At 37.6% G+C, this 26294-nt stretch overlaps 1 protein-coding gene across 6 annotated transcripts in view; it reads left to right on the top strand.

Moving 5' to 3' along the window:
• Positions 1-25843, top strand: part of tdrd3 (tudor domain containing 3) — a 75452-nt gene extending 49609 nt beyond the window's left edge. The window contains exons 12-15 of one of the 6 annotated variants that reach the window (XR_007957147.1): positions 2243-2368; positions 12302-12398; positions 15227-15340; positions 19784-19852. Coding sequence is in view for 3 of the 6 variants with exons in the window: in XM_052026097.1 (XP_051882057.1) it covers positions 2243-2368; positions 19784-19903 (246 nt within the window). In the remaining 3 variants the exon portion in view is untranslated. Of the gene's footprint in view, positions 1-2242; positions 2369-6770; positions 6886-11181; positions 11382-12301; positions 12399-15226; positions 15341-19783; positions 19916-25353 lie in introns of those variants that run through there. The other 5 variants (XR_007957146.1, XR_007957148.1, XM_052026097.1 and 2 more) reach the window with 5 other exon arrangements.
• Positions 25844-26294: the final 451 nt, after the last annotated feature.

The following is a 26294-nucleotide window of genomic DNA, read 5'->3' as shown; positions in this document are numbered from 1 at the left end:
TGCTTCTCTCTCGCTCTCCAGATGACACAAAAATTGGAGTTGTGGCTAGCAAAGAAGGTTGTCATAGGATACAGCAGAATATATATCAGTTGCAGATATGGGCAGAGAAGTGGCAGATGGATTTTAATCTGGGCAAGTGTCAGGTGTTGCATTTTGGGAAGCCAAATGTAAGGGGAAAGTATGCAGTAAATGGCAGGATCTTTAAGAACATTAATGTGCAGAGGGATCTTGGTGTCCAAGTCCATAGGTCCCTGAAACTGTCAACACAAGTAGATAGGGTGCTATAGAAGACATATGGTATGCTTGCCTTCATCAGTCAGGGCATTGACTATAAGAGCCAGGAAGTCATGTTGCAGTTGTACAACACCTTGGTTAGGCTGCATTTAGAGTTTTGTGTGTCGTTCTGATCACCCCATTCCAGGAAGTCTTTAGAGAGGGTGAAGGAGAGGTTCACCAGGATGCTGCCTGGATTTGAGAGTATTAACTGTAAGGAGAGGTTGGATAAACTTGAATTGTTTTCTATTGTGTGTGGGTGGCAAATGGGAGAGTAAATTTTTTTTTTAAATTGAGAGGACTAGATTGGGTCTTTTTCCCAGGGTAGTAATGTCAAATACTAGAGAGGGTGTAGCTTTAAGTTGAGAGGGGGAAAGTTTAAAGGAGATGTGTGGGATAAGTTTTGTTTTAGAGTGGCAGGTGCCTGGAACACGCTGCCAGGGGTAGTGGTGGAAGCGGACATGATGGTGGAGTTTTAAGAGGCATTTGCACAGGCATATGAACATGCAGGGAATGGACAGATGTGGATGATTCTGTGCAGGCAGATGGGATTAGTTTCATATGGCAGCGACTTTGTGGGCCAAAAGGCCTGTTCCTCAGCTGTACTGTTCTGTGTGCACTAGTAATCTTTGACTTTTCCAAATCTATCACTTTGCATGTACTTTTTGTACATCACGGAATCACTAAACTTTGATTATTTCTATGGATCTCAGAAGGACAGTGATAATTTGTTGTTTATTAAGGACACTTTTTCAATAAAAGAAACTACTTTATCTTTTGTTTTTTCTGTGCTGCCCGGTTACTCTGGCTTCACATCCTTTCAGCTTTTGGTGGAAGTTAAAAATTCTCTTCCGCTGCTAATGAAACCTTCAAGAATTTGTTTTTCCTCGGAACTCCTGGTATAAATTTTCTGCATCAACTAGAAATAGGTCTGCCCAAAATGTGAATACTGCTTACTTTATTAATCGTCACTGTTCTGAAACACCATTGTTTCCTGAGATGTGTAGCATTTGAGAAACAGCCGACAATTATGATATTTTGTTAATCCTTGGATGAAAGTTGTGACCTATTCCTTGTATCTCTTGCTTGTTAGTACATCAGTTTGTCCTCTTTACCCCTTCTACATTCAGTGGTTCAGATGCACTCAATATATTGTAAAAAAAAAATCTGCAACAAAAAAATTGCACCCTATCATAAATACTGCTGATATTTTTTTTTCTATGCATGGATGCTGTGGTAGCCTCTTTTTATACTTCACATAGCTGTTTGTAAGTTTTTGTCTGTTTCTGCAGTTGATGACACAGTGAGAACCATGGAAGATGAAGAGTTTTACCTTTTAATTAAAACAGATCCAATTTGCAATTTCCCTTGATTCTAACAGAAGAAAAATAAAGCTTGTGTAAAGTAACAGTAGCTGAACTATAAATTGTTAAACTGCAATTTCAGACTCTATAAAAAGCCTTTTATTTTGAAGAGTAGTTCTAGCAAACAGTATGGTAGTCACTGGAAGCACACATTTTTCTTAAAACCTAGAAGCTCAAATTCAGAACCCCCCCCCCCCCCCCAACACGTATGGGGGAAAATGGTACAGAGGAGGAGATTTGACCCGGTGTACGTCAGGCATAATCATATTGAATGATGGGGTAGGCTTGAGGGGCCAGGTAGCCTATTCTGATATTTTCTTGTGTTCCTGTGAATTTGTATTTGTCTTTTGGGGTACATATTATTTAACTCTAAACAGTAAATCTCACTTTTGATCTGAAGATTCCGGTGCTAATGGATTTGGGTTACAGTTTTTTACTTTGGTTGAAACAAAGTCATTTTTATCAAAATCATAGCCTAGAGAACAACATGCAGAAGACTGAAATGCTCTGCAATGGTGTATTGTTAATAAATTATGCTGCACTACTATACTGTTTGCTTCTCCAGTTTAAATTTCATTTTCATTGATTTCTTCCCTTTGTTTCAGTTCTATCGTGCTGTCATCAAGGCACTTCATCCTTCAGGAGTGACAGCAGTTGTTGTGTTCAGGGGTTATGGAAACTATGAGGAAGTACTTCTAAGTAATATTAAACCACTTCAGGAGGAATTCTGGGTGGGTACTCCTTTTCAGTCTTTGTGTTTTTGTATTTCCTAATGTGATGTTGAAATTGCTTGGTTTGCTCCAATACTTCCCCTCTGGTGGTCTCTGTTATCCACAGACTTGAGCTTCTGTTTCCTAAGTAGACCTGTTGTTTTGTAATTCCTTTCATGATTTCAAAATGGGGGTCTCAATTAAAATAAATTACTATTACATGAGACCAGAGTACAGATGCCAACAAATAATCAACAATTCTATACCTATAACTTGCATTAATCTTGCCATTGATACAAAAACATCATTTTAAAGAAAATGTTTTTGCTGCCTTTTTCATGGCCATTGTTTATTTGGACCATCCATGGTCTTTTCCTGGCATGCATAAAATCCTTGTTATAATTTTGCTTCTTTTCATTTTGATGTTGCTTTGATCCCCATTCCCTATTGGCCTTGAAGTAACAAACAATAACTCTGTTTCTGGTACCATAAACATACAATAGTGGAGAGTACTTTTCAAAACTTACATAAAAATCAATAAAATGAAGCAGAGGAATGTCAGGGAGATGCTTTGGAGGTTGTTGGTGAGGTGGACACATGTTGGAGTAAATTTTTATGGGTATAGGTCAAATGGGATAAGGAGAAGTAAGATCAATCAAAAGAAAGGAAGATGAAAAAGAAAGCAAACCTAATGGATCAGCTGAAAGATCATTGGGGAAAAAGCAAATAATGGAGAACATGAGAGTTTTATTCTTTGATGTTTTTTTTAAAGTTTGTTTCCTTTTGTTAGTGGAAAATAACATCTTTTGGGCCCACATTTGCATTAGCCTAATTATTATACTTATGGATTTTGATAATTGGAGCCCTTCTGTGTCTTCTACTTTTTTCTGAGGCAAAACATATAAGTGATCTGAATATACAGTACTAATTTAAGTGCAAGGCTTGACTCATTGGTTTTATTCTGGCCACTGAGTGAGCTGGCAACGCTCCATGATGAATTCTGAGCTGCCACTTCATTTATTGAAGAAGTGCTGCACTATTAGGTATGTTAATGTCTTCTGGGAGAGATGTTTAAGTACTTTGGCTGGGGTGCACTTCAGATTATAAAGGCAACTAATTAATATAAGCTATTTTTTTCATCGTATATCACTGAAAATATTAAGATTTTGGATCCCAATTTTAGGACTCATATTTAGTCTTGTTCAGTGGACATTTTTGGCATTCAAAGGCATGGTTTTGCATAAACATTATGCTTGTTGTATTTGCCTTTTTTCTGTTCTATTTGGTAACGTTGTCTTTATCACATCTGAGCATAGTATCTTGATTATCTAAGAGAATAAGTAGACGATCAATTCACAACTCTGGAAAAGGTGCAGGAAAGCAGTCTCAGCCTTAAGATTTTTCTTTCCTTAAAATTATTTTCTAACTTCTTGCTTTCATCAAAATTAATATTAATGATGGTGAAGAAAGCTGGGATGAAGCAGAAGCTGTAGTCCAAGAAGAGTGTCTGTGTTGATGGTGCCAGTCCTTGTAATCTTTTGACCTAGGTAGGAATAGTGATGGGCATTACATTTGTGCTGGTGATCCAAAAGTACTACTCAGTGACAATTTGAGTAGAATTTATGTTCTCAATAAACAAAAACATTCTTTCCGATTTAACAACTGAACTTTTGTAATGGCCCTTATGTGATCAGAATTGGTAGTTTCTTGTAAGGATTTGCAAGTGTTCAGTTACTCTGACTGCAATCTGTTTTTGCAGTTCTTCAGTTTTTTTTAAATATTTAAAACTGTTGCAAGGAACTAGTGAGATTTGACCTTGGATAATAAAATCAAATTAGGTGTTTATAATATAAATTTATTGTTAACTAAGAACATGTTCTATTTATTGTTGTTATTCACCTGAAAATGCTGACTAACCCTCAGGAATGAACCCACAAATATATCTCAATAATAACCAATGAGCCTGGAAGGTGTTTAGTCTCAGAATGTATTGCATCTTGCTCAACAAAAAACAGTAGCATTTGTGCTCAATCATTAGCAAATATAATTCGTGTATGATTTTTTTTCCCTCCATTTCCAAGGAGATTGAAGCCTGTTGTAGTATTGAAGTTGTTTCCAATGTTGAGAGCAAATACTCAAAAGATACCATGAGATGCACTAGCTGAAGTATACTAGTGTGTGGGCTTTCATGGAACTATAAGAACTATTTAAAATAAAACTCTAATGCTTTGAAAGAAAATATAATATTTTAATGAACTTTTTGTGGGAGGTTAAAATACAAAATGAACAATTTCCACATGTAAACAAAGGAAGAGGATTAAAATCTTGGAATGGGCATTAGAGAGCTGGGGTAAGATGGAGTGTAGGTACCTGTCAGTGAATTTGAAATAAAAAAAATTCTTGTTGCACAAGTATAAACATCTTTCAAAGCACTCACATGGTTTTAACAGAAGCACATTTGGATGTGGGGAGATGCCTACTCACTGAAGTCATGAATTTAAAAATTGAAGCCATTGGGATATTATTGTAATTGATCTCTCGAGGAGACGATGATATGGTATTGTAAATGGCATTTGACATGCTGCACAGATCAAATTTGGAGCCAAGTTTTTCATTCATGGGGAATCAACCCAGGCAACTAGAGAAGAGATTGAGCAGCAGTTCAAATAGTCGTTTAAACTTCGACCCATCTGAATAGAAGCACACTCATGGTTCCAGTTGTTTCATTTTCTTCTTACTATATAGATATGGATTTTTTTTGACCTTTGAAGTTGTGGCTTTTTTTATTTTTGGATGTTTCAAATTGGCATAATTGTACCTTGGATTTGTTCAGCCTAGCTGAAGCTCATCACCATTGTCTTGTGGCAAGATCAGTAAATGCAAAAGAGGGAAGTGCATAGGGAGATGTGAGCTGAGGTGATACGAGGCAAGTCCCGTACACAGGATTTACAGTACAGCATTGCTTAGACATCTGCATCAGTTTAAAGGAAGACGCCTTCCAGATTAGCCACATATTATCACTGGCTATGAAGGAGACTATCATTTCAGCCTCCCGATCCACCCAGTTTGCTCTTGGACCTATATGCCAGGATGACTCGCAAATTTGTGAAGCAAGTTTCCAATAGATTGGGCATGTGCTGGTAGGTGCTTAAGTTTTTCCTATGCTGATAATAGCCAGAGAAGGAACAATCTTTTAGATTCCTACAAATATGAGCTTGGAAATTTGAGCATAGATGCAACAGTGTGGAGCTTTTGCAAATTGCAAGGGTTCTTTTTATCCATCGATGTTGCAGCTGGAGATTAGAGATTAATTCCAGATTGTATGGAAGCTATCCCAGTGTCGTCTTGTTACAGAAATCCAGAATTCCAGAGCTGCTTGTTCCAGGCAGGTCATCTGAGAAGTGGCTCAATTGATTTAAAGAATACCCTCTTCAAACTTGGTTCATGACATGTAAGAATCGTACCAATGAGGTGCCGCAGAACTTGCATATTCACTCCATAGGTAATTGAGCACCTACTGGAGAGCTGACAATGTGCTTCAGGCACCTACGTGGATCTGGATCCAATGTCTACTAGTTTCAAAGTGGTTGAGTTGTGCTGTGTCCTCCACAGTATTGCAGAGCGGAAAGGATTGAAGGTGGAGGAAGATGTAGGGGTTCCTTACACTTGTTTTCTCATAGAGATCAAGAGGAAGAGCAGGAGGAAAGAGAAAGAAAATAAATACTTTTTCACAATGCCTACCGTGACTTTAAGAAATATGCTTTACATTTCCTAAGTGCTTGTATGAATTCAATCACTGTTGTAAGGTGGATAAATGCTTAATTACCAGATGATCAATTTAATCAATATACAACCCTTTGTTGTATAGCTTGTAAGCCAAGTCTGTGATTTCTTCCGTACATAGACCAAAAACTGGACACTTTGCTGTAGGTATGTCATCACCAAAGTCTTTATTTTCATATGGGTGGTGACTTGCTTCCCCAGCGAAGGATATGGTAACGTTGGAACATGGGGATATGATTACATGAACAAATGTTTTGTTCTGTCTTTATAGTGAAAAATGAGTAGAGCAAGCAAATGTCTCTGAAGTGCAACATTGCAAAAATGTTTTGGGAATAACAGCAAGACTTTGTGCACCAACCCACTTGCGATAAATGCCAACATCTCATTTGCCTTCCTAATTGCTTGCTTTAACTGTATGTCAACTTTTGTTTTGTTTGTAAGGGCACCCATATATCTCTGAATACCAACCTCGAATAGTTCCTTACCATTTTAAAGAATCAATGCTTTTTGTTTTATTTTGCCTAGCAGAGTAAATAATATTTTCCTTGCATTAAACGCCTTTATCAGTCTCCAGAACTGGCTCTATTCCTTTGTGATTTACCATCAAAGTTTACTTTTCCATTTAATTTTATCTCATTAGTAAACATGAATACTTCATAGAGAAACAAAGGACTGCAGATGCTGGAATCTAGATGAAAAATGCCATGATGCTGGAGGAACTCAGCAGGCCAGGCAGCATCCGTGGAGAAAAGCAGGTGGTCAACATTTCGGGTCAGGACCCTTTTTCGGGGCTGAAGATAGGAAAAGGGAAAAGCAGAGCGGTGATAGGTGGACAAAAGAGGGGATGCGGGGTGGGTACAAGGTGGTGATAAGTAGATGCGGGGGAGGTGGGTAGTGCAGATCCACTGGGGGATGGGTCAGAGGTAAGGAGAGAAGGGGGAAAAGAGGTAGAAAAAAGAGAGGCTTGGAAAGGGGGGGAAAAAAAGAAGCATGGTTGTTGGGGGGGCTTGTGGGGAAGGGGTGTGGGATTACTTAAAGTGGGAGAATTCAATGTTCATGCTGTTAGGCTGCAAGATTCCAAGACAGAAAATGAAGTGCTATTCTCCTGGCAGTGGAGGAGTCTGAGGACTGATGTATCCGTGATAGTGTGGGAGGGGGAGTGGAAATGACTGGCAACGGGGAGATGCAGATCACCTCTGAGTGAACACATAGTTGAGGAGCCAGAGATCAGAGGGGGAGCAGTGAGAGAGGGACTCACGAAGCTGCTGTCAAAGAAAAGAAGAAAACTTCTTCAAAGTGGGCATCCTTGAAGAGACTGCAGTGGAGCAATAATACCAGAGAAACCACCTTATTTTAGTGCAAGGAATTGGTCTTTTTAAACTTATTGAAATGGCTTATAAGCAGCCATGGTCCCATCATTGATGCTTGTAACGTCCATTTGTTAAGCGTTCCCACTTGAAAATCATACATTTACTCACTTTTTTCCCCTTGCATTTAACCCATTCATTTTCAAATTGAAGGGTTTGTGTCTTTTCGTGCTGATGATATGTGCTTCAAAAGGGTGCATTCATCAGGTCAAATAGACAATGAATTTCTAGGCTGTGAGCGAAGAAGTTTTCTTAAGTTCAACTTTCATCCCTATGGGGTCTGTCAGCTTTAGGCTCTGTCAAACTAAGGTAGACTTGCACACAGGCTTGTGTGTTCATTCTAGTTGTTTGTGAGTGGGAATCACAACAGTTATGTTCATTAGTTTTATTACAGCCAATAGTTACAACATATGAAAAGTAATAAGTTTCTATGGTGCTTTTCATCAGCAACATTGATAACAACATACTGAGTTGACTGGCTGCAGATCTGAATAGCCTGTGTCTGAACTTTGAGGCTGAAGCTTCCTGAAAGTTGGGAGGAGTCCTTTTACTGAGTAAAATCAGTCAGCAAACTGGGGAAGCCAAGGGGGTTGAAAGCCTTGCCTCCACTTACCATGTCTCTCTGAAAATGAAAATCCTCATCCCCATAAACTGTTTCTTTTGAGGTGAAAACATTGTCCTCATTAACAGTTTGCTACCCTGTCTGAAAGCTTTTATTTTCTCCCATTTTTGCACAAGTATTGGCTGATTTAAAAGAATAAACTAATAATTCTTGTGCTAAAGGAAAATTTTTGAGTGTTCTCCATGAGTTGAGGTGGTTTAGTTTGAGCAATATTTGTTCAGTGGATGTTTTCCTATCAGTCGTGTTAAGCGGCATTTATCCATTGCTATGTACTGTGGTTGTTTTTGTTTTACTCTATGCAAATAGTTTTTTTGCATTCTCTCCTAGATTTGGTGTTTGTTGCTGATTTTCATTTTTTGTGTTAGCCTTGATGTACATTGCCAGCCTGGTTGATTAACATTTAGCCTGATCCTATCTTTGACATATGTTAACACCCACAAGGTGCTGTGGAACACTTAAGTGGAATTCAAACTTACTTCTTAATTGTCCTTTTAATTTTATAATTTATCCACTGTGCATTAATGTTGTTAGGGTTATTCTTCAATTAATCTGAGCAAATATGGAGCTTGACCATCATTAAAATACTAAACAAAGAAATGGTGGAAGTACATGGACCAGGCATCATCTGTGGTGAGAGAAACAGAGTTAATGTTTCATGTTTTCATCAAAATTGGAAAAAGTTAAAGGGGAAAAAAAAACAGGTTTTATCTGCAGAGAAGTGGGGAAGGGAGGAGTAAACAAAGGAAAAGTTCTTTAATCAAGTGGAAGGCATGAGATGTCTTGATAAAAGGAAAACTATGCAAAATGAAATAAGTGACATAAAATGTTGGTCTTGAGGTAGTGCAAATAGAATAGAATCATCATCTGAAATTACCAAAAGAATACTGTGAATCTGAAATAAGTGCTGCAAATGCTGATTATTTGAAATGATTCACCTTGATGTTGAGTACAGAGGAATATCTCTCTTTGGAAGATGAGGTGCTGATCTTTGAGCTTAATTTGATTTGCATTGGAACATTAGGAGACTGGAGACAGAAGGGTTGGAATGGGACAGAGGATTATGTTGGAAGCTTTGAGTCAGACTTGTGGACTGAACGACAGCATTGTCCAAAGCAGTCACCAAGCAGATTCATTGTGAGCAGACAGATCACTATACTGATTTCTAATAACTACAAGAAAATCATCTGGAAATTCAGTCTGAGAAACTGAATGGTGGAAAGAGAGCTAGTAAAAAGACAATTATTGCATCTTCTGTCATTTAAACATGAATGTCAAGGGAACAGACAGGTCTGTTCGAGGAGTGAACCAGTGTCCCAGAGAGAAAGCAGTCATCAGACTGCTAAAAGGGGGATTAGAAGAAGTGGTTGATGGCATCACTTAGTTGATATTTGAAATTTTAGAGAATGATCTGTTGAACGTGGAGGCTATTGGGTGGAAGGTGGGGGTGGGGGGAGAAATACTTGAAGGAAATACAATGGAAGCATGGGTGTGGAAGGTGCTAATTAATGTGATGTAGAACCTGGGAGAATGAAAGAGCCATTTCAGGTAGTGAAGTGGTAGGAAATACTGTGTGGGTCAGTAAGAATTTTTTTTATATACACTGCCATGTTTTGAATCATTTATCGTGTATAGGTTTAAAATACTGAAACATTATAGGATGGTCCACAGCATTCGTAAGCCCAAGGCATTCGCTTCCTTTGAGGGCCACCATATTACAGTGAAATTGCACTGGAGATGGTTCAGGGAAAGTTACAAAGATGTTGCCAGTACTGGAAATTTTGTCATTTTGAGCAAAAGGTTAGACAGTCTAAAGTTGTTTCTTTGGAATGGGGACCAGTTAGGGAAAGCTTAAGTCAAGTGTGTAAAATTGAGGAGCCCAGGTAAAATAGGAAGGTCCTGTTTCCCCAGAAGAATCAAAAAAACAATGACTTAGATTTGACGTATTAATACAAGGGTGGTGTGGGGTTGGGGAGGGGTGTACTTGTGCCTTAAAAACTGAGAGGCAGAAACCCACAAAACGTTTCTTTCAAATAAATGTTTGGATATTTGTGACTGGTTGGGCCACAGACCAATGATGAACCATAACAGCCTCCTTGTGTGCCATCAGCTTTCTATGAATGATTTTATTTTGAGTAATGAGACAAAAACAAATTCTGCAGATGCTGTAAGTCTGAAATAAGAACATAGTACTCAGCAAGTCTGGTGTGAGGAAAGGTCATAACTCCAAATATTTGTTTTTCTCTCTTCAGCAAGTTGTTTGACATGCTGATTATTTTGAACATCTTTCATTTTTATTTATCCTTGCAAATGTGACTTCTCCAGATAAAAACATGATCATGGAATTAGCCCTGGTGTCTCCTAAATCATTGTTTTTGTTTGGTGTACCTGAAAACACTTTAAAAGTACGTTACATATTTTATTGAGGCAGGGATATTGAAATTCATTATTACAAGTTGCTATCATGTGAAACATCACGCTCCTGATTCAAGCTAGCAGTACATGGGGTTAAACAGTGTTTTTCCTAAATAATTAGAAGTAATTGCTAACCAAATTGATAAGATGAGAGGTGGTGGTAGATTAATGCTCACTATTGCATTATCAGAACTTTTGTAACTGTACTGGTGCCATGCCTAAATTTACATGAAAAGCTCTTACTCTATAATGAGAAAGGTTTAGTTTCCAATTTGTTTTGGTTTATCTGAAAGCTACATTAACCAAATACTGAAGTATCCAGTTTCTGATGAATCTGATTATGCAGAGTTTTTTTTTATCTTGCATGAAAATTGTGCTTGATTCTGTGTTTGGATATCCATACAGACATTTGTTTGGCTGATTACAGGGTGTTTTTTATTTAAGCGTAGGAATATTCTAGACTACATTTTTACCCTTTTAATTGTGGGGACTGACAAGGTTACATCTGCTAATAATTCACTGCTTAAACTTGGAACTAATTAACATTGAGCAGCGAATAACGACTTGTTTCATTTTGGATTCATTCAGTAAGCTAGTTCAACAAAACTAGCTACAACAGGTAACGTTTTATTTTATTCACCATATTTTAGAATGCCCTAATGGAGTGAAGGATCCCTAGTCCTCGACCATATCGGAGTGTGCACCGACGATTGCAGCCTTTGAGATGACCCAATTTCACATCACAGCTTGAATGCTCTTTAAAAAAAAATAATAACTTGAATCTTAAACAGTGAAAAAATGTATTAAAATGTATTTCTGCAATAAAAGTTTTATACATTTTGTCACAACCTTTTCTGTTTCCTTGCAATTTCTCTTCTATTGTGTCTGTTGACTTGTATTGCTAAGACAACTGAAGTGAATTTAACTGCAAAAAGGGATTTTTTTTTAAAAAAGTTCAATTAACTTCAGTAGCTTGAGGCCTGAAGTTTTATTTCCTTAAACCCTTGGTCAGTTCATTCGGTGCTTGTTTTGATAACTAAGTTGTTGTAGTCTGCATATATACATGAAACTATATGGTGTTTCAGCACAGTGTGGCCTTTTTTTCCCCCTCAGTTTTATCCTTTTTTTCCTTCTCTCATTTATTCTGGTGCTTTTTCCCAGTTCTTTCCCTCACACTTTTGCTTGTCCAGTTTATAAGTTTATTTTGCACTGTCACACTCTTTGTACATCTTTCCTTGTACATCTTGCTTTCTAGTCCAAGTAGTTCGACCTATTCCATTTCTTAGACTGAAACCCAAATGTTATGTCATGGTAGTTTGGCTGTTTTGTTCTGCAGTACACTTTTTGTCCAAAAGGGAATCAAACCAACTAACTAATCACTACACTGGAAAATTAATTAGCTGGACACAGACTAAAGACTGAAAATTGGGATGACTTGTTTGCATGACTCTGGTCAATGCTTCTGGGTCGTTGGGGATAATGGGTGGAGGGGGAGTGAAAACACTCAACCTTGATAGGAAGGAAATGGAGTTCAGGATTTTTCTTTGTTCCAGTTTATGAATAATTTGGAAAATATTTGTTCAACATAGGTTTGCTGCCATTAAATAATTTGCTATTAATATATTTGGTACTCTACAGCATTGTTTGAAAGACATTCTGTGAAAGTTTTGTTTACTTAAAAGTTACTTGTTTGTGGTTTAACCATTGTAACCCTTCTAGAATTGCACATCCTAATTTTCCAAATACTCAGCAAGCATTGTCTGCTTCTAGTTTAGGAAGTGAATCGCAGCTCCCAAACTGCACCCTGGAACAAAAACTATGTTGAACTCCAGACTTCCTGGTAGACAAGCTCAGTGATCAAACTGATGTAAGTGAAATCTGTCTGTTGTTCTGAAATGTTCTGGTGGCTGCAGAGCAGCTGTTCATTTAAGGTCACGCTGAAAAGACCTGAGTTACAGAAATGTCAAGTGATGGCAACATGATTTTGGAAGCGAGTAATGTTTTTGGGTAAATCTGACTAAAATAGAAAGTCCTTGTTATCATTAAAGAAAATAACCATAATTTTTAACATTCTATTGATTTAAATGCAGTGATCCTCAGTATTTTTTTTTACCTTGAATGGGCTCCATTTCAGTATTTTTTTTAAACCTTGAATGGGCTATATTTTCAGGAAAAAAGTTAATTAACACAATCAATTCAAGCGGGCTCATGTAAGCTATTAACTCAATTAACACACTTCTAATGCAGTAATACTCAGTGTATTTGTGGTATACAAATATTAATGTAAGTGAATATTGAGAACTTAATTCAAGAAGAAATAATGTTTTATTGTAAAATTGTTAATTTTAAATCCAAACATTTTGCATTTATTCTTGAGTTAGAAATTGGAATAGGTGAAGGTTAATATGAAAGCTTGTTCTCAACTGCAGTGTAACAACTACCTAGAATGAATGTCCACAACTTTTGTTACATTGCATTTAGGATCAATGATTATTCTAGAACTGTTAAATTGGACACAGTGAGTCAATCAGAATCTTAAGATAATATGCATGTAAAATATTTTTATTTTCATTATTAATACAAAACATCAATCTATCAACATTAATATTTTTCACCCAGTGCAGCATTCTGTTTTGCTGTATTAACAGTGAATGTTCAAATATAAACTTTTGCTTACCATACTTGAACTCGGTAACAGTTCTATGAGAATTAACAAAACTTAATTAATTCCTTATTAGATGCTGTCAAAGGTGTAGGTAAAATAATCAATCACTTCTGACTTACTTTACTTCAGTATCAAAGAACATCTGTCTGTCTAATCAATACGAATGTTTCTGTGTACTCATAGTTGTTCCTCTCTCATTGTACATTCTCATACTCCCAAACTGTTTTTTTTAAAGCTTTCAAAACTACAACCATTAATCTCTTTGTCCCTACAATTGCCAAGTCCCCATGATTTGGTAATATCTAATCCCCAATTACTGATTTACCAAATGTTCAATTTTAGTGGAGTTCTTCATAATATAACATAGCACTCTGTTTCTCACTTAAAGAGTATCATTAATATTATGTCAAGTATTGAATACCTTAATTGCCAAGCTACTGGCAACTTGGATTATAATTTTATTAAACTACAGCATCCAATCATATTGGATTCCAGAGGATGATGGCACTGAGTAAACTAAAGTGGTGGCCAGAATTCCATATCTATTTTGGTGATTGAGTATTCCTTTGATAGTCAAAGAAATTGATACAGTTATCTCAAATTTTTGTTGTTACAGCTGGATTTTCATGAGCTTTTAGTTGACAGCTTAACCAAATTTGTACTTTTTTAAAAATTATTAGTCCATCAATTGCAAATGGGCACCACTGCTCACATTGGTCAAATTTTCTGGCCATGCAAATATTCAAGTGTTTGGAAATAATGGAAATGTGACACTTCTACAAATTATGAGCAAAGGAGAAAAAAATAAGCTTGTACTTCACATCTTTCTCGCCATTTGAGCGAATTCTGAATCAAGTTTGATATTTTTGTGTTTAACACCATCCATTCTGAGAAACCTGCATCAGGCATGATTTAGAAATCCTGTTATATTTTATTATTTCTGATTTTATCTTTGTTCTTTTGAAAATGCATAGTATTATGCACATTTGAAGTTTATACGTATGAGAAATTGTCAGATGACTGATAGTAAAATTGTGTTGTGCTTTACTGGTGATTTCCCTATACTTGGTGTTTGTTTACCAAAAAAGCCCAAAAAAAATCCACTTCGTGTTGCTGTCAATTTTCTGAAATAAATGTAGAATCTGCTGAAAAATGCAAACCACTTTCCTCAGCATGAAGAGAATCGGAGTGGAATCCTTCTCTGCAGAGAATTTTCTTTAGTTTTGGGACACCTGGAGCTTGAGTGCTTATATTTGCATGGGTGTAACTACATTTTTTTGGTGTGAGGATCTGGATTACACACTTATTATTGGCATCCTGCATTTTGATATGGTGCTTTGTGGGGGAGGCTGAATATTTTTAATTTTAGTGATAAGGGGACATTGACTTGTAAATGACGACTGGCCATTTTATGCACTTTCATGAAATGATTGCTTGGTGGCTTGGGGAAAGGATTGTTAACCATAAGGACTGACAGTTTGAAAAATGTGTTCCAAAGGTGAAAAGTTGGCCCTCAATAGTGCTTCCTGAAGGTCATGGTTGGCGCAGTAAAGATAAGGGATGTGATGCTCTCCACATGTAGGATAACAATACTTAATCACAATCATGAAACTAGATCAGTATGGCTGAAAATCCACAGCAGCACTGTACTACTGAGAGGCTGGATTAAATGAAAGAAATGTTTCAATAACTTAACTACGTCAGGGTTTGTCCATATTTGACCATCTCCTGTAAAGTCTCTCCTTCCACTCCCTCTTGTCCTTCCAGCATTATTTACATTTATTTCTTATCTCAAATCATGAGGCATTGTATCGTCTTAGACTTGCTCAATTGCTGTTTCCTCCTTTCACTGCTGCCAACAGCACCAGCCAAATCTAATTTCTTCTGGCCTGTTTAACCTCCCTTCAGCAAACTTCCAATTTACCATCAAATTTTCACTAAAGGTATCACATTCATTTTACATTTGGCTGTCTCTTACTATGCATGGTATTCGTTATAGTTGCTTATCATGACATCCACCTGCTTTGCAGGAGGAGAGTGCAGGATACCTGAGGGCAGCCAGGACTGGTGGAGAACCAGTGGAGTTCATGGAAGTCACCCCAGTGGAAGAACGGGTGTCTCCAGCATCCTGAACATTTGTGATGGTGAGACTGGCAGAGCAAATAGAAAGATTACAGATTTATTCTTATGCTCCCCTCCCTCCCACCCCCCAACCCACATCTTGATGAATACACCTTCAGCCAAATTTGAGCTATTAAGTCATTTGCTTTATTTTTATTGAAACAGATCTTTTTTTTCATGACCCCTACGTGAAGAACATGAGATCCTTGTCAAAGTCGACCCGTGCTTCTGTAAAAAAAAATCAGACAACAGAATCAAAGAACTTACGATAAATGCTTTATTAGCTTTCGCTAGCGGGAGTGGGGAATACAGAGAGAGAGAGAGTGAACCATGTAACCCTAACTCTATTGAAACCCACTCAAAGAAGACTAGGCTACAGCGTACCTTTATACCCATTTTCGAGGGAAAACTAGGTGAGAAGTTACACTTACACAGGCAATTGTTTACATAAAGTTTCTAGCATAATAAGATGTGTATTTAAAAAAAACTACTTCATTGAAACTAGACAAAACTAAATCACACCATACATGAGGTCATTCTTTACCTTGAGAACCCGTTTACAATGGGAAGCATACTATTAACTCTTACACTGCCAGTTGTTAACCCTATCATTCCCAGCTATCTTTTACATCCTTATCCATAAGTATTGAAAACAATTTGTCATGGAACGTCATCATTTATGAGGAAGCACTATCAGATGCCATTTAGATATTTGAATGGGTTTGTTAGGTAGGTGGGCCAGCCCCTAGAGTCTCTAAAGCATGTGAACGGGTGCACTTAGTGGTAGTAGGGACTGGAGAGAAGAATGTAGACCATAGCCTGCTGTTCTCTGAGCCCTGTTCAACTGAATGGAAATGTGGAACTCTTGAGTGGCAGACATAAAAAGAATGCTGGATGTACAACAAAATGGATGATGTACATGTAGTAATCCTGGCTCTATCCACTTTGGCAAAACAATTGGAGAAGTCTGCTTCCACTATCAGTGTGATGCTAGCCACACTGCAATCTACTAAGGTGTGTCCATCTCCATGGATGCTACAACTGCACCTTTGCTACTGTGATCAACACAGGAATCAATGCAGCAATCAAATTTTCTGGCATTTCTAGTGGCTCTTCAAGTTTCAATGTACGTTTCAACATTGAAGTTAGTAGACAAAGTAGTTCAGTCTGCTCACCTGCAGGAGAGCTGGATTGATGTGTCAACTGCATCTTGGCAAACTGCTCAAAGTTTACCAAGATGCAGTTGACATATCTGCATCTTGGTAAACTATTGAAGTAGCATCTTGTAGAAATTTTAGATTTAGTGTGATATGAATAGCTTGATTTCTTGGTAGTTGGTTAAAATTTGATTTCTAGTGCACATAGAACTCTTTCCACCCTTGTGTGACCTCCTTTTGGAACAATTTCTGTTTGTTCTTAATGACCAAGACCAGGATATTCAAAGGGTAGTTTTGAAGATGATAGGCAATGAAGTGAAAATTGACGGTGTGTTTAAACAAAGGCATTGGAGCACCTATTGGTAATAGAAATGACAAATGTCCAAGCAAAGCCACAAAGTACAAGAGCATGTTCTGCATCCTGAGCCATTGCATATCAATGTGCTGTGCCAATTTCTCCAATTTTCTCCTTGCTCTCTCTCATAAGATAGATTTTTCTAGCACTTGGACCTCTTGCTGAGACATGTAATGCAAGATGCAGTGTGCCACAATTATTTTGAATGCCTTCAAAAAGAAGTATTGCAGCAAACTTCCAGACTTAATGTAGTAACCAAACCTTGATTGTGCATTCACCTGTGCTATGACTTACCTTACTGACAATACAGCTCGTCTTCTGGTTTGGAGTGGTGATTTTAGTAACGGTTAAGAGCATCCTTTGTTCTCCAAATAGCCATCCTGCAAGATTGGAACAAGGGGAAATATGTTCTAGATTCAGATGAGATATGAAGACCTCCTAGCAGTTCTTGGGCATGTGTTCATGAGCTGCTCCTGTGTGTAAAATTGTGGATATGAGTGCAATTCCATGTGTTGACAGAAATCCATCTGGGGTGCCCTTACAACTATGTATATAGTCTCTACAACATTCTGTACTGATGGAAATGCAACCACTGAGACAAATTTCAGTGCCCTTTCCATCCATTATTATTGTATACTTCTAATGATGCAGAAGGAGACCATTCATCCCATTTGGTCCATGTTGGCTCCCAGGTGAGCGTTTTTTGTCTGTGGTAGTCAGTACGTTTCCCCGTCAACTGATAAAGCATCGATCACGTCTTATCCATTGTGCACCACTGACATAAATGTAGCATGTCTAGATGTGTCTCAAGTAAATTGTCTGATGTTTCAGTCCTTTAACAACACCAATCTATTTCAAATGAGGAGGGGGGGGGGCAGCGGCGGAGGGGGGAGAAAAGCAACTGGAGCTCCAAAATGTATCATTCTATTCGCCTTTTCATTTCAAATTTCTCATCAGACAGAGGTATGGAGATACTGCAACGTGATTGCTGGAGAGCATGTATCCTGCAGAATTTTCAGTTGCAGAAAGGCCCAATTAAGAAAATAGAACACAAGAAATAGAATTTTTTTTGAACCTACAACAATATGTCGGAGTCTTTTTATTTAGAAATAAAATCAAAATATGGTGTGATTGTATGTTACATGTAACATTATTAGAATACAAATATTTTGTATGGCAGTTTCTAATTGGTATTTAATATTTTTAATGGAGTGTATTTTTGTAAGTTGTTCATTTAACCCATTAACTGCAGCAATGTGCTGGTTGCAATTTGCTATTCTCTTCCAACGGAAAGCAAGTTGCCCTTAAATTGTTAACTGAAATATAATTGGGACAACTTAAGCACTTCTTCCCTTAATTGGAAAAATATCATGTAAAAACAAATTTAGTCACTGCGCTTTTCTTTTAATGTTTCTATTCAATCGAACTTAGTGTTGCTAAGTAAATTATGAATATTAAAATTCACTTAAAAGGTATATAGAAAATAACCTAAGGTTGGGATTCCTATGATCTAAGGCGTTGGAGTAGATTTTTGGGCTTCAAACACTGCTTGGGTGAAGCACAGGAAAGTAAATCTGTCTGGAAGGTCACACATCCAGTATAGATCCTCTTTTTAACAAAAGGAAAATTTGGCATTTCTTCTAAGGAAGATCAATCAGTTGGACGCAGTTTTACTTCCTATACTGTAACCTTCATGTGCAATCTTAAAAGGGGTAGAAGCTGAACAATACCAACTTAATGAGAATTAGTTAAGCACTTAAAGGAAAAACATGCAATTCTGTGCAGCTATGAGGAAAGAATAGAGAAATGGAATAATTGCATGTTCTTTCAAAGACTCATTAGCACAGTTGGTGAATTGCCTCCCACAGTCCAAGGTTCATTGACAGTTTCACTTATGTTTCAAATTTTCTCATTCACCAGCTGATTAAACATTTATTTCCCCTTTGCAAATAGTGGTGTCCTTCACAAATGTAACTGCAGCTGAAGCTTTTTTTGTTTCTCAGTGACTTGGTTAAAGCAGTAAAGAACCATGTATCCAAGTTTCCAGTGTTGTATGCTGCAGAAAGTAGTGTTGATGGGAGCAGAATGTTGTGAAGGGATGTTCAGGAATTCAGTAAGTGGGTGAAACTGTTATCTATCAAGGTAAAGGTGTGATATTTATGCACAAAAAGATCATTTTTTCTGAATGTTAAGTAGCTATGGAGGAGCAGAGGGATTCAGAAGTTTATGTATAGAAATTGCTAAAGTTAGTGTTGAAGTGTAACGAATTGAAATAGACTGGTGGCCTGTTAGTCATCATCTCAATGGGGCTTTAACACAGTTCAGAAGAAGCTAGGATAAGCTATCGCTAAATTACTGGAGTATTCTGCTTCCGGGATTTGCAGGAAGAACTTTTATCCATGGACAGAGAGCAGTCCAAATACCCAATCTCAGAGTTGCTTGGGCTGTAGAAGCTAAAGTGTAAGGACAGGTTGCATAAACTAGGCTTCAAATTCTTTGTGTGCAGAAGAATAATTAATAGAAGATCAAATTGTTTAACATGATTAACATGCTGGATAAATGTTGAGGAAAAATACTTGCAAAATGGGGATATGACATGGAAAGTAGAGCTCTGCTATTGCACGGGTTATAAAAGGGAACGCTGAACAAAGTCGAACTAGTTAGACCAGAAACAATTGATGTTGCTAGGTTTTTGAGGCAAGGCTGTTAGGGATTTGGAAAAAGCAGTGAGTAGATTGAGCTAAAATACAAATCACCCACAATCTAATTGAATATTGCAATACACTTGCAGATATTGTTTAAATGAAACCACTTGTGGAATTTGAGACCACCTTTTTTTCTGAAATGAGGAGGCATGGAACCTAAGAATAATCAGCACCTTATTTCTGATTTAGAAAGTTTATTTTAATGTGAACATTTGAAGTTTGATTGCACTTTTAAATGTATGCAAACAGGAAGAGGAGGAAGAATCGTTTGAGAACACGTTAGAATTTTGTCATGGTGGAAATGGACAGCCAAGGCGCTCAACAAGACCTACTCAACAGTATTACCAACCACCCGGTGCAAGAAAGTGATGCAAGTAAGTGGTAAATATCATTTGCAGATCATATTCAACCAGTAGCATCTAGTTGGAGAGTCTGTAGGCCATTGAGAGGCAATGAGATGTAGTCACATGGAGACAGGTTACTTGATTAACTTCTGGTGGATGCAAAGAATGATAATGTGATTTTCATGTCCCAAATTTGAAGCGAGCAAAAACAAAAAGATTGGGGGTGGGGGGTGGAGGTGAAGCCTGGCTATCTCTTGTCATGACTAGATCACTTAATTGAGAGATGTTGCTTGATTAGTTTTTATTTTCCAGCAAAGTTCCACACATTATGCAAGTTATCACATTGGCAGCAGTATAAAGAACTTCAAATTTGAGCAATAAAATTTGCTGGGCTACCATCACAAGTATAATGTGGTATTTTAATTATACCCTTTGGTATCATTGCAAGAAAGAACATCTGCAGCTCTGTAATGCAGTGCTTCAGAATAACTGGATATATATAAAAAGAACAAATTGTGCATTAAATTTGTGTTTTCAAAAAAAACCATTCTTTCAGTGTATTTTATATAAACTGTACACTATCAACCAGTTATTGAAATTAAAACCTTAAGAATTCCATGTGGACCCTTTTCAAGGTACCTTGGGTATCCAGTCAAAAAGCAAAACACTACAGAGGTTGGAAATCCAAATACAATGCTGGAAATACTCAACAGGTTAGGAAACACCTTGTGGAGTGAAAAATGGTGCTAACTTTTTGGATTAACAACCTTTCATTATATGCCCGATGGAGGTCATTGACCTGAATTGTTATGGAGCCATTAACTCTGTAAGCAATTCAGAATCAGATCAGATTTTGTTTCAAGTTAAATTGCTAAATTACAAAATAAAAGCTGAACAAAAAGTTACTGGGTATAATTATACACTTGTAGCAGACATTCTTCCACTAGTGAGCCCAGGTTGATGTCTACAGGAATAGTATGCTTCTTCCTTCTCCTGGCAAGTAGAACTGTGGCTGATGTTGCTACCTTACTGCTGCAAAGTACTAGTGACTGACAAACTTCATTGTATCTCTTTTCATTTAAGGTGTTGGATGGCCTTCATGTCATTCTACCTAAAAGCACATCACAGATCTTAAGAAATAAATTAACTCTTGCAAATTAGTAAAATAATGCAGTGATTTGAATTCCTAAAATTTATTTGAAATTGTGGAAGCTGAATAAATTTATACTTCTATTATTTTTTCTCTTGGTCAAGAGTTGTAATCTAACTGGTGCCTTTCAGAATAGTTCTTCAAACAAACTGAAAGAGCTATTCAGAATGCTTGGATTTTGAATAAGGGCAGGAATTGTTGGATGAAAGAAGACTGGGGTCTAGTTAGTTCACTTTCTATCATATTGTAAATGGCAAGAAATTATGATCAAATAATTTCTTGCCTGACTAGTAGTAGCCATGAATCTACAGCAGTCTCAGACATGTCCAAGAGATGGAAAGCTTTAGGAACCATGGGTCCAAGGTTATCTATTACAGCCAGAATCCCATATTAAGGAAGTGTTAATAAAGCATTTATCAATAAGATTAGGTAGAATCAATGTAGATTTATGAAAGGAAAGTCATGCTTAACAAATATGTGGGAAATCTTTGCGGTTGTAAATAGCACTAGTTTATGTGGTGCATTCAAAAGGCTACACAAGATTACTAATCAAAATTAGTGTGTGAGATTTGGGAATAATATGCAGAAAACACATTACAGATTTTTAAAAAAGTCATTTATGAGTTAGGAGAATGTGACTAGTAGGGTGCTGGGGGATGAGTGCTGAGGCCCCCTACTATTTACAAACTGTATAAATGTTTTGGATGAGGGGATCAAATACAATATATCCAAACTGGCTGCCCATAAAGTTGGGTGGCAGTGTGGGCTATGGGGAGGATATAGAAAGGCTGCAGGGTGATATAGGCAGGTTAAGTGATTGGGCAAGGACACGCCAGATAACATACAATGAGGGGGAAAAGCTAAGATCATCTACTTCGATAGAAAAATGGAAATGAATTTTTTTTTGAATGGGTGAAAATTTGAATGGTGTTGGCGTTCAGAGGGATCCGGGTGTGACTGAAAGATGACTTGCAGGATGCAAACAGTTTATGGCCCTTTATTGCAAGAATTTGCACAGGAGATACCTTGCTTCAATTTTATAGGGCCTGGGTGAGAACACGTCTGGAATACAGCTCTCCCCCAGTTACTGAACATTAATAAACCTTTGCTGCAACGAAGTGTCTTATCTAATTAAAATGTTTAACAAAGGTTTAGTTCACTATTGTGAAGGGCAGGGAACCCATTTGGAGATGTCAAAAACAGGACTGTAAAAAGACAAAAAAATTAACATTTAACAGTTTTGATAGGGTTAATGGAAAGGAGTTTGTTAAATAAGTTATTTATAATGGGGGGGTTGGGGGGGGGGTGGAGATTGACTAGCTTCTGACTTCTCACACCATCCATGACAGCTGGTACCCTGTGTGAGCATTAAGGGTTTGCTGCACTCCCACTTTGAGTTTTTGCATCCCACAAACTTTAGGCATCTAACCCCAGGGGATGGGCTGTTCTGTATGCAGGTATGGTCTCCCTACATAAAGATAGATATACTTGTGATGGAAGCTATGCAATAAAAGTCTATCAGTTTCATTGGGGTGGTGAGTTTGTTGAATGAGGGGAGGTTAAGCAGGGTGGGCCTATGCTCTGGAGTTCAGAAGATTGAGATGTGATTTCATTGAAATGTTCAATGGGCTGGGCAGGCTAAATTGATATCCTTTAGATATCTTTATTAGTCACATGTATATCGAAACACACAGTGAAGTGCATCTTTTGCATAGTGTTCTGGGGGCAGCCCGCAAATGTTGCCCCACTTCCGGCACCAACATAGCATGCCCACAACTTCCTAACCTGTACGCCTTTGGAATGTGGGAGGAAACCCGAGCACCTGGAGGAAACCCACGCAGACGTGGGGAGAACGTACAAACTCCTTACAGACAGTGAGAGATGTTTTCTCTCCATCTACCCATCACCTACACTCTCCTCCCACTGATTCCCCTCCTCACCTCCCTCCCCTATCAGATTCCATCATCTTCAGCCCTTTGTCACTTACATCTATCACCTCCCAGCTTCTGACATCATTCCCACTCTTCCCCCTCCCTCATCTGCTTATGGTCCCCTCACCTGGATCCACTTGCCAGCTTTTTGGTATTGGTTTATTATTGTCACTTGTACTGAGGTACAGTGAAAAGCTTGTCTTACAAACCAATTGTACAGGTCAATTCATTACACAGTGCAGTTACATTGAGTTAGTACAGAGTGCGTTGATGTAGTACAGGTAACAACAATAACAGTACAGAGTAAAGTGTCACAGCTACAGAGAAAGTGCAGTACAATAAGGTGCAAGGTCACAACAAGGTAGATCGTGAGGTCATAGTCCATCTCATTGTATAAGGGAACCGTACAATAGTCTTATCACAGTGGGGTAGAAGCTGTCCTTAAGTCTGGTGGTACGTGCCCTCAGGCTCCTGTATCTTCTACCCGATGGAAGAGGAGAGAAGAGAGAATGTCCTGGTTGGGTGGGGTCTTTAATTATGCTGGCTGCTACTCCAAGACAACAAGAGGTAAAGACAGTCCAAGGAAGGGAGGCTGGTGTCCGTGATGCACTGGGCTGTGTCCACAACTCTCTGCAGCTTCTTGCAGTCCTGGGCAGAGCAGTTGCCGTACCAAGCTGTGATACATCCAGATAGGATGCTTTCTATGGTGCATCAATAAAAGTTGGTGAGAGTCAAAGGGGACAAACCAAATTTCTTTCTCCTCCTGAGGAAGTAGAGGCGCTGGTGAGCTTTCTTGGCCATGGCATCTATGTGATTTGACCAGGACAGGCTGTTGGTGATGTTCACTCCCAGGAACTTTAAGCTATCAACCCTCTCGACCTCAGCACCATTGATGTAGACAGGTGCATGTACACTGCCCCCTTTCCTGAAGTCAATGACCAGCTCTTTTGTTTTGTTTTTTTCTCCATTCCATCCCTTCCCTCCACCTTTTTTATGGTGGCTATCTTCAAACCCCCACCCCTTTTTTTTCCAGTGTAGATGAAGGTTCTCGACCTAAAACGTCAACTGTCTATTTCCCTCCATAGATGGCTACCTTGACCCCCTGAGTTGCTCCAGTGCTTTGTGTGTTGCTAAATACAGGGATGGTGTTTCTCTTGCCTAAGGTGTCTAGAATCAGGGGTCACAGTCTCAAAAAAGGGGGTCTCTCTTCTGGACAAAGTTAAGAAAATCTTTGAGGGAGTGTAGAATCTTTGGAATTATCTACTCTAGAAGCCTGTGGAAGCAGAACAATACCTTTTTAGATATAAAAGAACCAAAGGATATGAAGTTAGTGCAGGAAAGTAGCACTGATGGAAAAAGTTAGGCACAATCTTATTAAATAGCAGAGCAGGCACAAAGGGAAGAATAGCCTATACCTGTTTCTTTCTTTTGTTCTAATGCAATAAAATCACACCTTTTTATTTGTAAATATTTAATCAAATGTTTTTGATATTCAGTGCTTGTATTAACCTTGACTTTCAACACTACTTTTCATTTGTTTTGAAGTAAAGTTTCTTCACTGTTTGATTTTTCCCATTTTTTTCCCCCATTTATTGCATGATAATACAAGCATATTGCAGGCATGAGTTGTGCAGATGAAAGTAAAATCTTGTTTTTCCACTTCAGATACAATAATGATATGGTTGCATAGTTCAATGACATTTATGAGTATCAATTGATTCCTCTGGTCAATTGAATAGCATGGAATTCCACAGTATGTGTGAAATATTTGTAACATTGGAAAATATGTTGCATTGTACCAATTCAACCATTAAGACACTTGTTTAAAATATCTATTTCTTTAAAAGTCCCATCTTCTGTGAAGACAAGAATTAAAACCATGCATATTATTTTATTATGGAAATGGGAATAGGAGGAGGCCACTTGCCTCATTGAATTTCTGCCAGTTCTCAAAGCAATCCTATTAGTTCCATTCCCCCACTATTTCCCTGTATCCTATCATCTCTCACATGTGCATTCCTTCCACCTCCCTGCCCCAATTTTCCTTCCATCTACTTACAAGAAGGGCAATTTACAGCAACCAAGTAATGGATTTGAGAGAGAACCCATGTAGTTACAGGGAGAATCTGCAAACTTAATGCAGACAGAACCCGTGCCACTGAAGCTGTGTGGCAACAGTTACAACTGCAGCAAAACTTTGCTACCTGTTCTTCCAGAATCTGTAAAACATCATTTGTGTTTCATATTCATAATTAACTTTGATGTTAAAATGGTAAAACTAATTTGTTAACTTGAATATCTCAAGATCCTGCATACAGCTCTTTATTAAAGATGTTGGGAAATGCCACATGGTAGATATTGTATCTAAGTTTTTTTATCTCATTCTTATTTTAGGTACTTAAATGGATTGCAGAAGTGGAGTATGGTTTTGTTTCCAGCTGTATGGTTTACAATTAATGAATATATACTGTGCAAAGGAAAATACTGGACCCTCAATGATGGACTTGAGTTCCATAATGTACAGCCTGAAGAACTTTTTGTACATGTAATAATTTTTAATCCTATTAATAAAACTTGTAGTGTATTGAGATAATATTTTGCCTTTGTAGTATCATTCAACTACAATATTCCATACCACTAAAATGCTTCATGACAATTTGTCTTTGGTTTCCTTTTTGTGTTTATCAGTGAAGGTTTATTAAATATTTAAAGGGCATAAAATTGTGCTTTTTGAAGATCTGATGGAAAAAGAAAAATGTGAATGTGGGAAATGGAGGGATAAGTATAGAGAAGATTTTTAATAATTTAATGTAATCATTCAAAATAACTCCCTTTTTCTCAAGTGCACTTTAAAGAATGCAGTTACAAAGTTCAATAGTTTTGGGGATAAGCACAGACTTAAGTGTTCAGTTAATGTGTGAATTTAAGTTGCTTTCAAATATGTATTACTAGTATAATTATTAAACGTACATAAACAAAGTCTAGTTTCAGTGGTAATTTCAATTCTTTGCAACTCTTTCCAAATAGTACTTAAAGCAAATACAATTTTTTCAACCATGTAGAGCTTTTAGTTTAAAGACATGTGTCACATGTCTGTTTAATGTTTATTCTGAGATGAAATAATCCCTAAATAAATCACTTCCAAAAGAAAAACTGGAAGCAATAGAAGGCAAAATAAAATCTGGTACTTAGTGAAGTACTGAATCAGTGACATGGCTGTGCTGAATCCTTCAACGGGTTATCATATTGTATGGTGCTTCAAAGCATCTTTAAGTGTAGCTTCCAAATTTGACACTGCCATCCCACAGTATTTACTTGCTTTTGTGATAATTGTG

The sequence above is a fragment of the Pristis pectinata genome, chromosome 11 (genome assembly GCF_009764475.1).
Source record: "Pristis pectinata isolate sPriPec2 chromosome 11, sPriPec2.1.pri, whole genome shotgun sequence".
Lineage (NCBI taxonomy): Eukaryota > Metazoa > Chordata > Chondrichthyes > Rhinopristiformes > Pristidae > Pristis > Pristis pectinata.
Note: the sequence above shows the minus strand (reverse complement) of the source record. Positions and strands in the feature narration are given on the sequence as shown.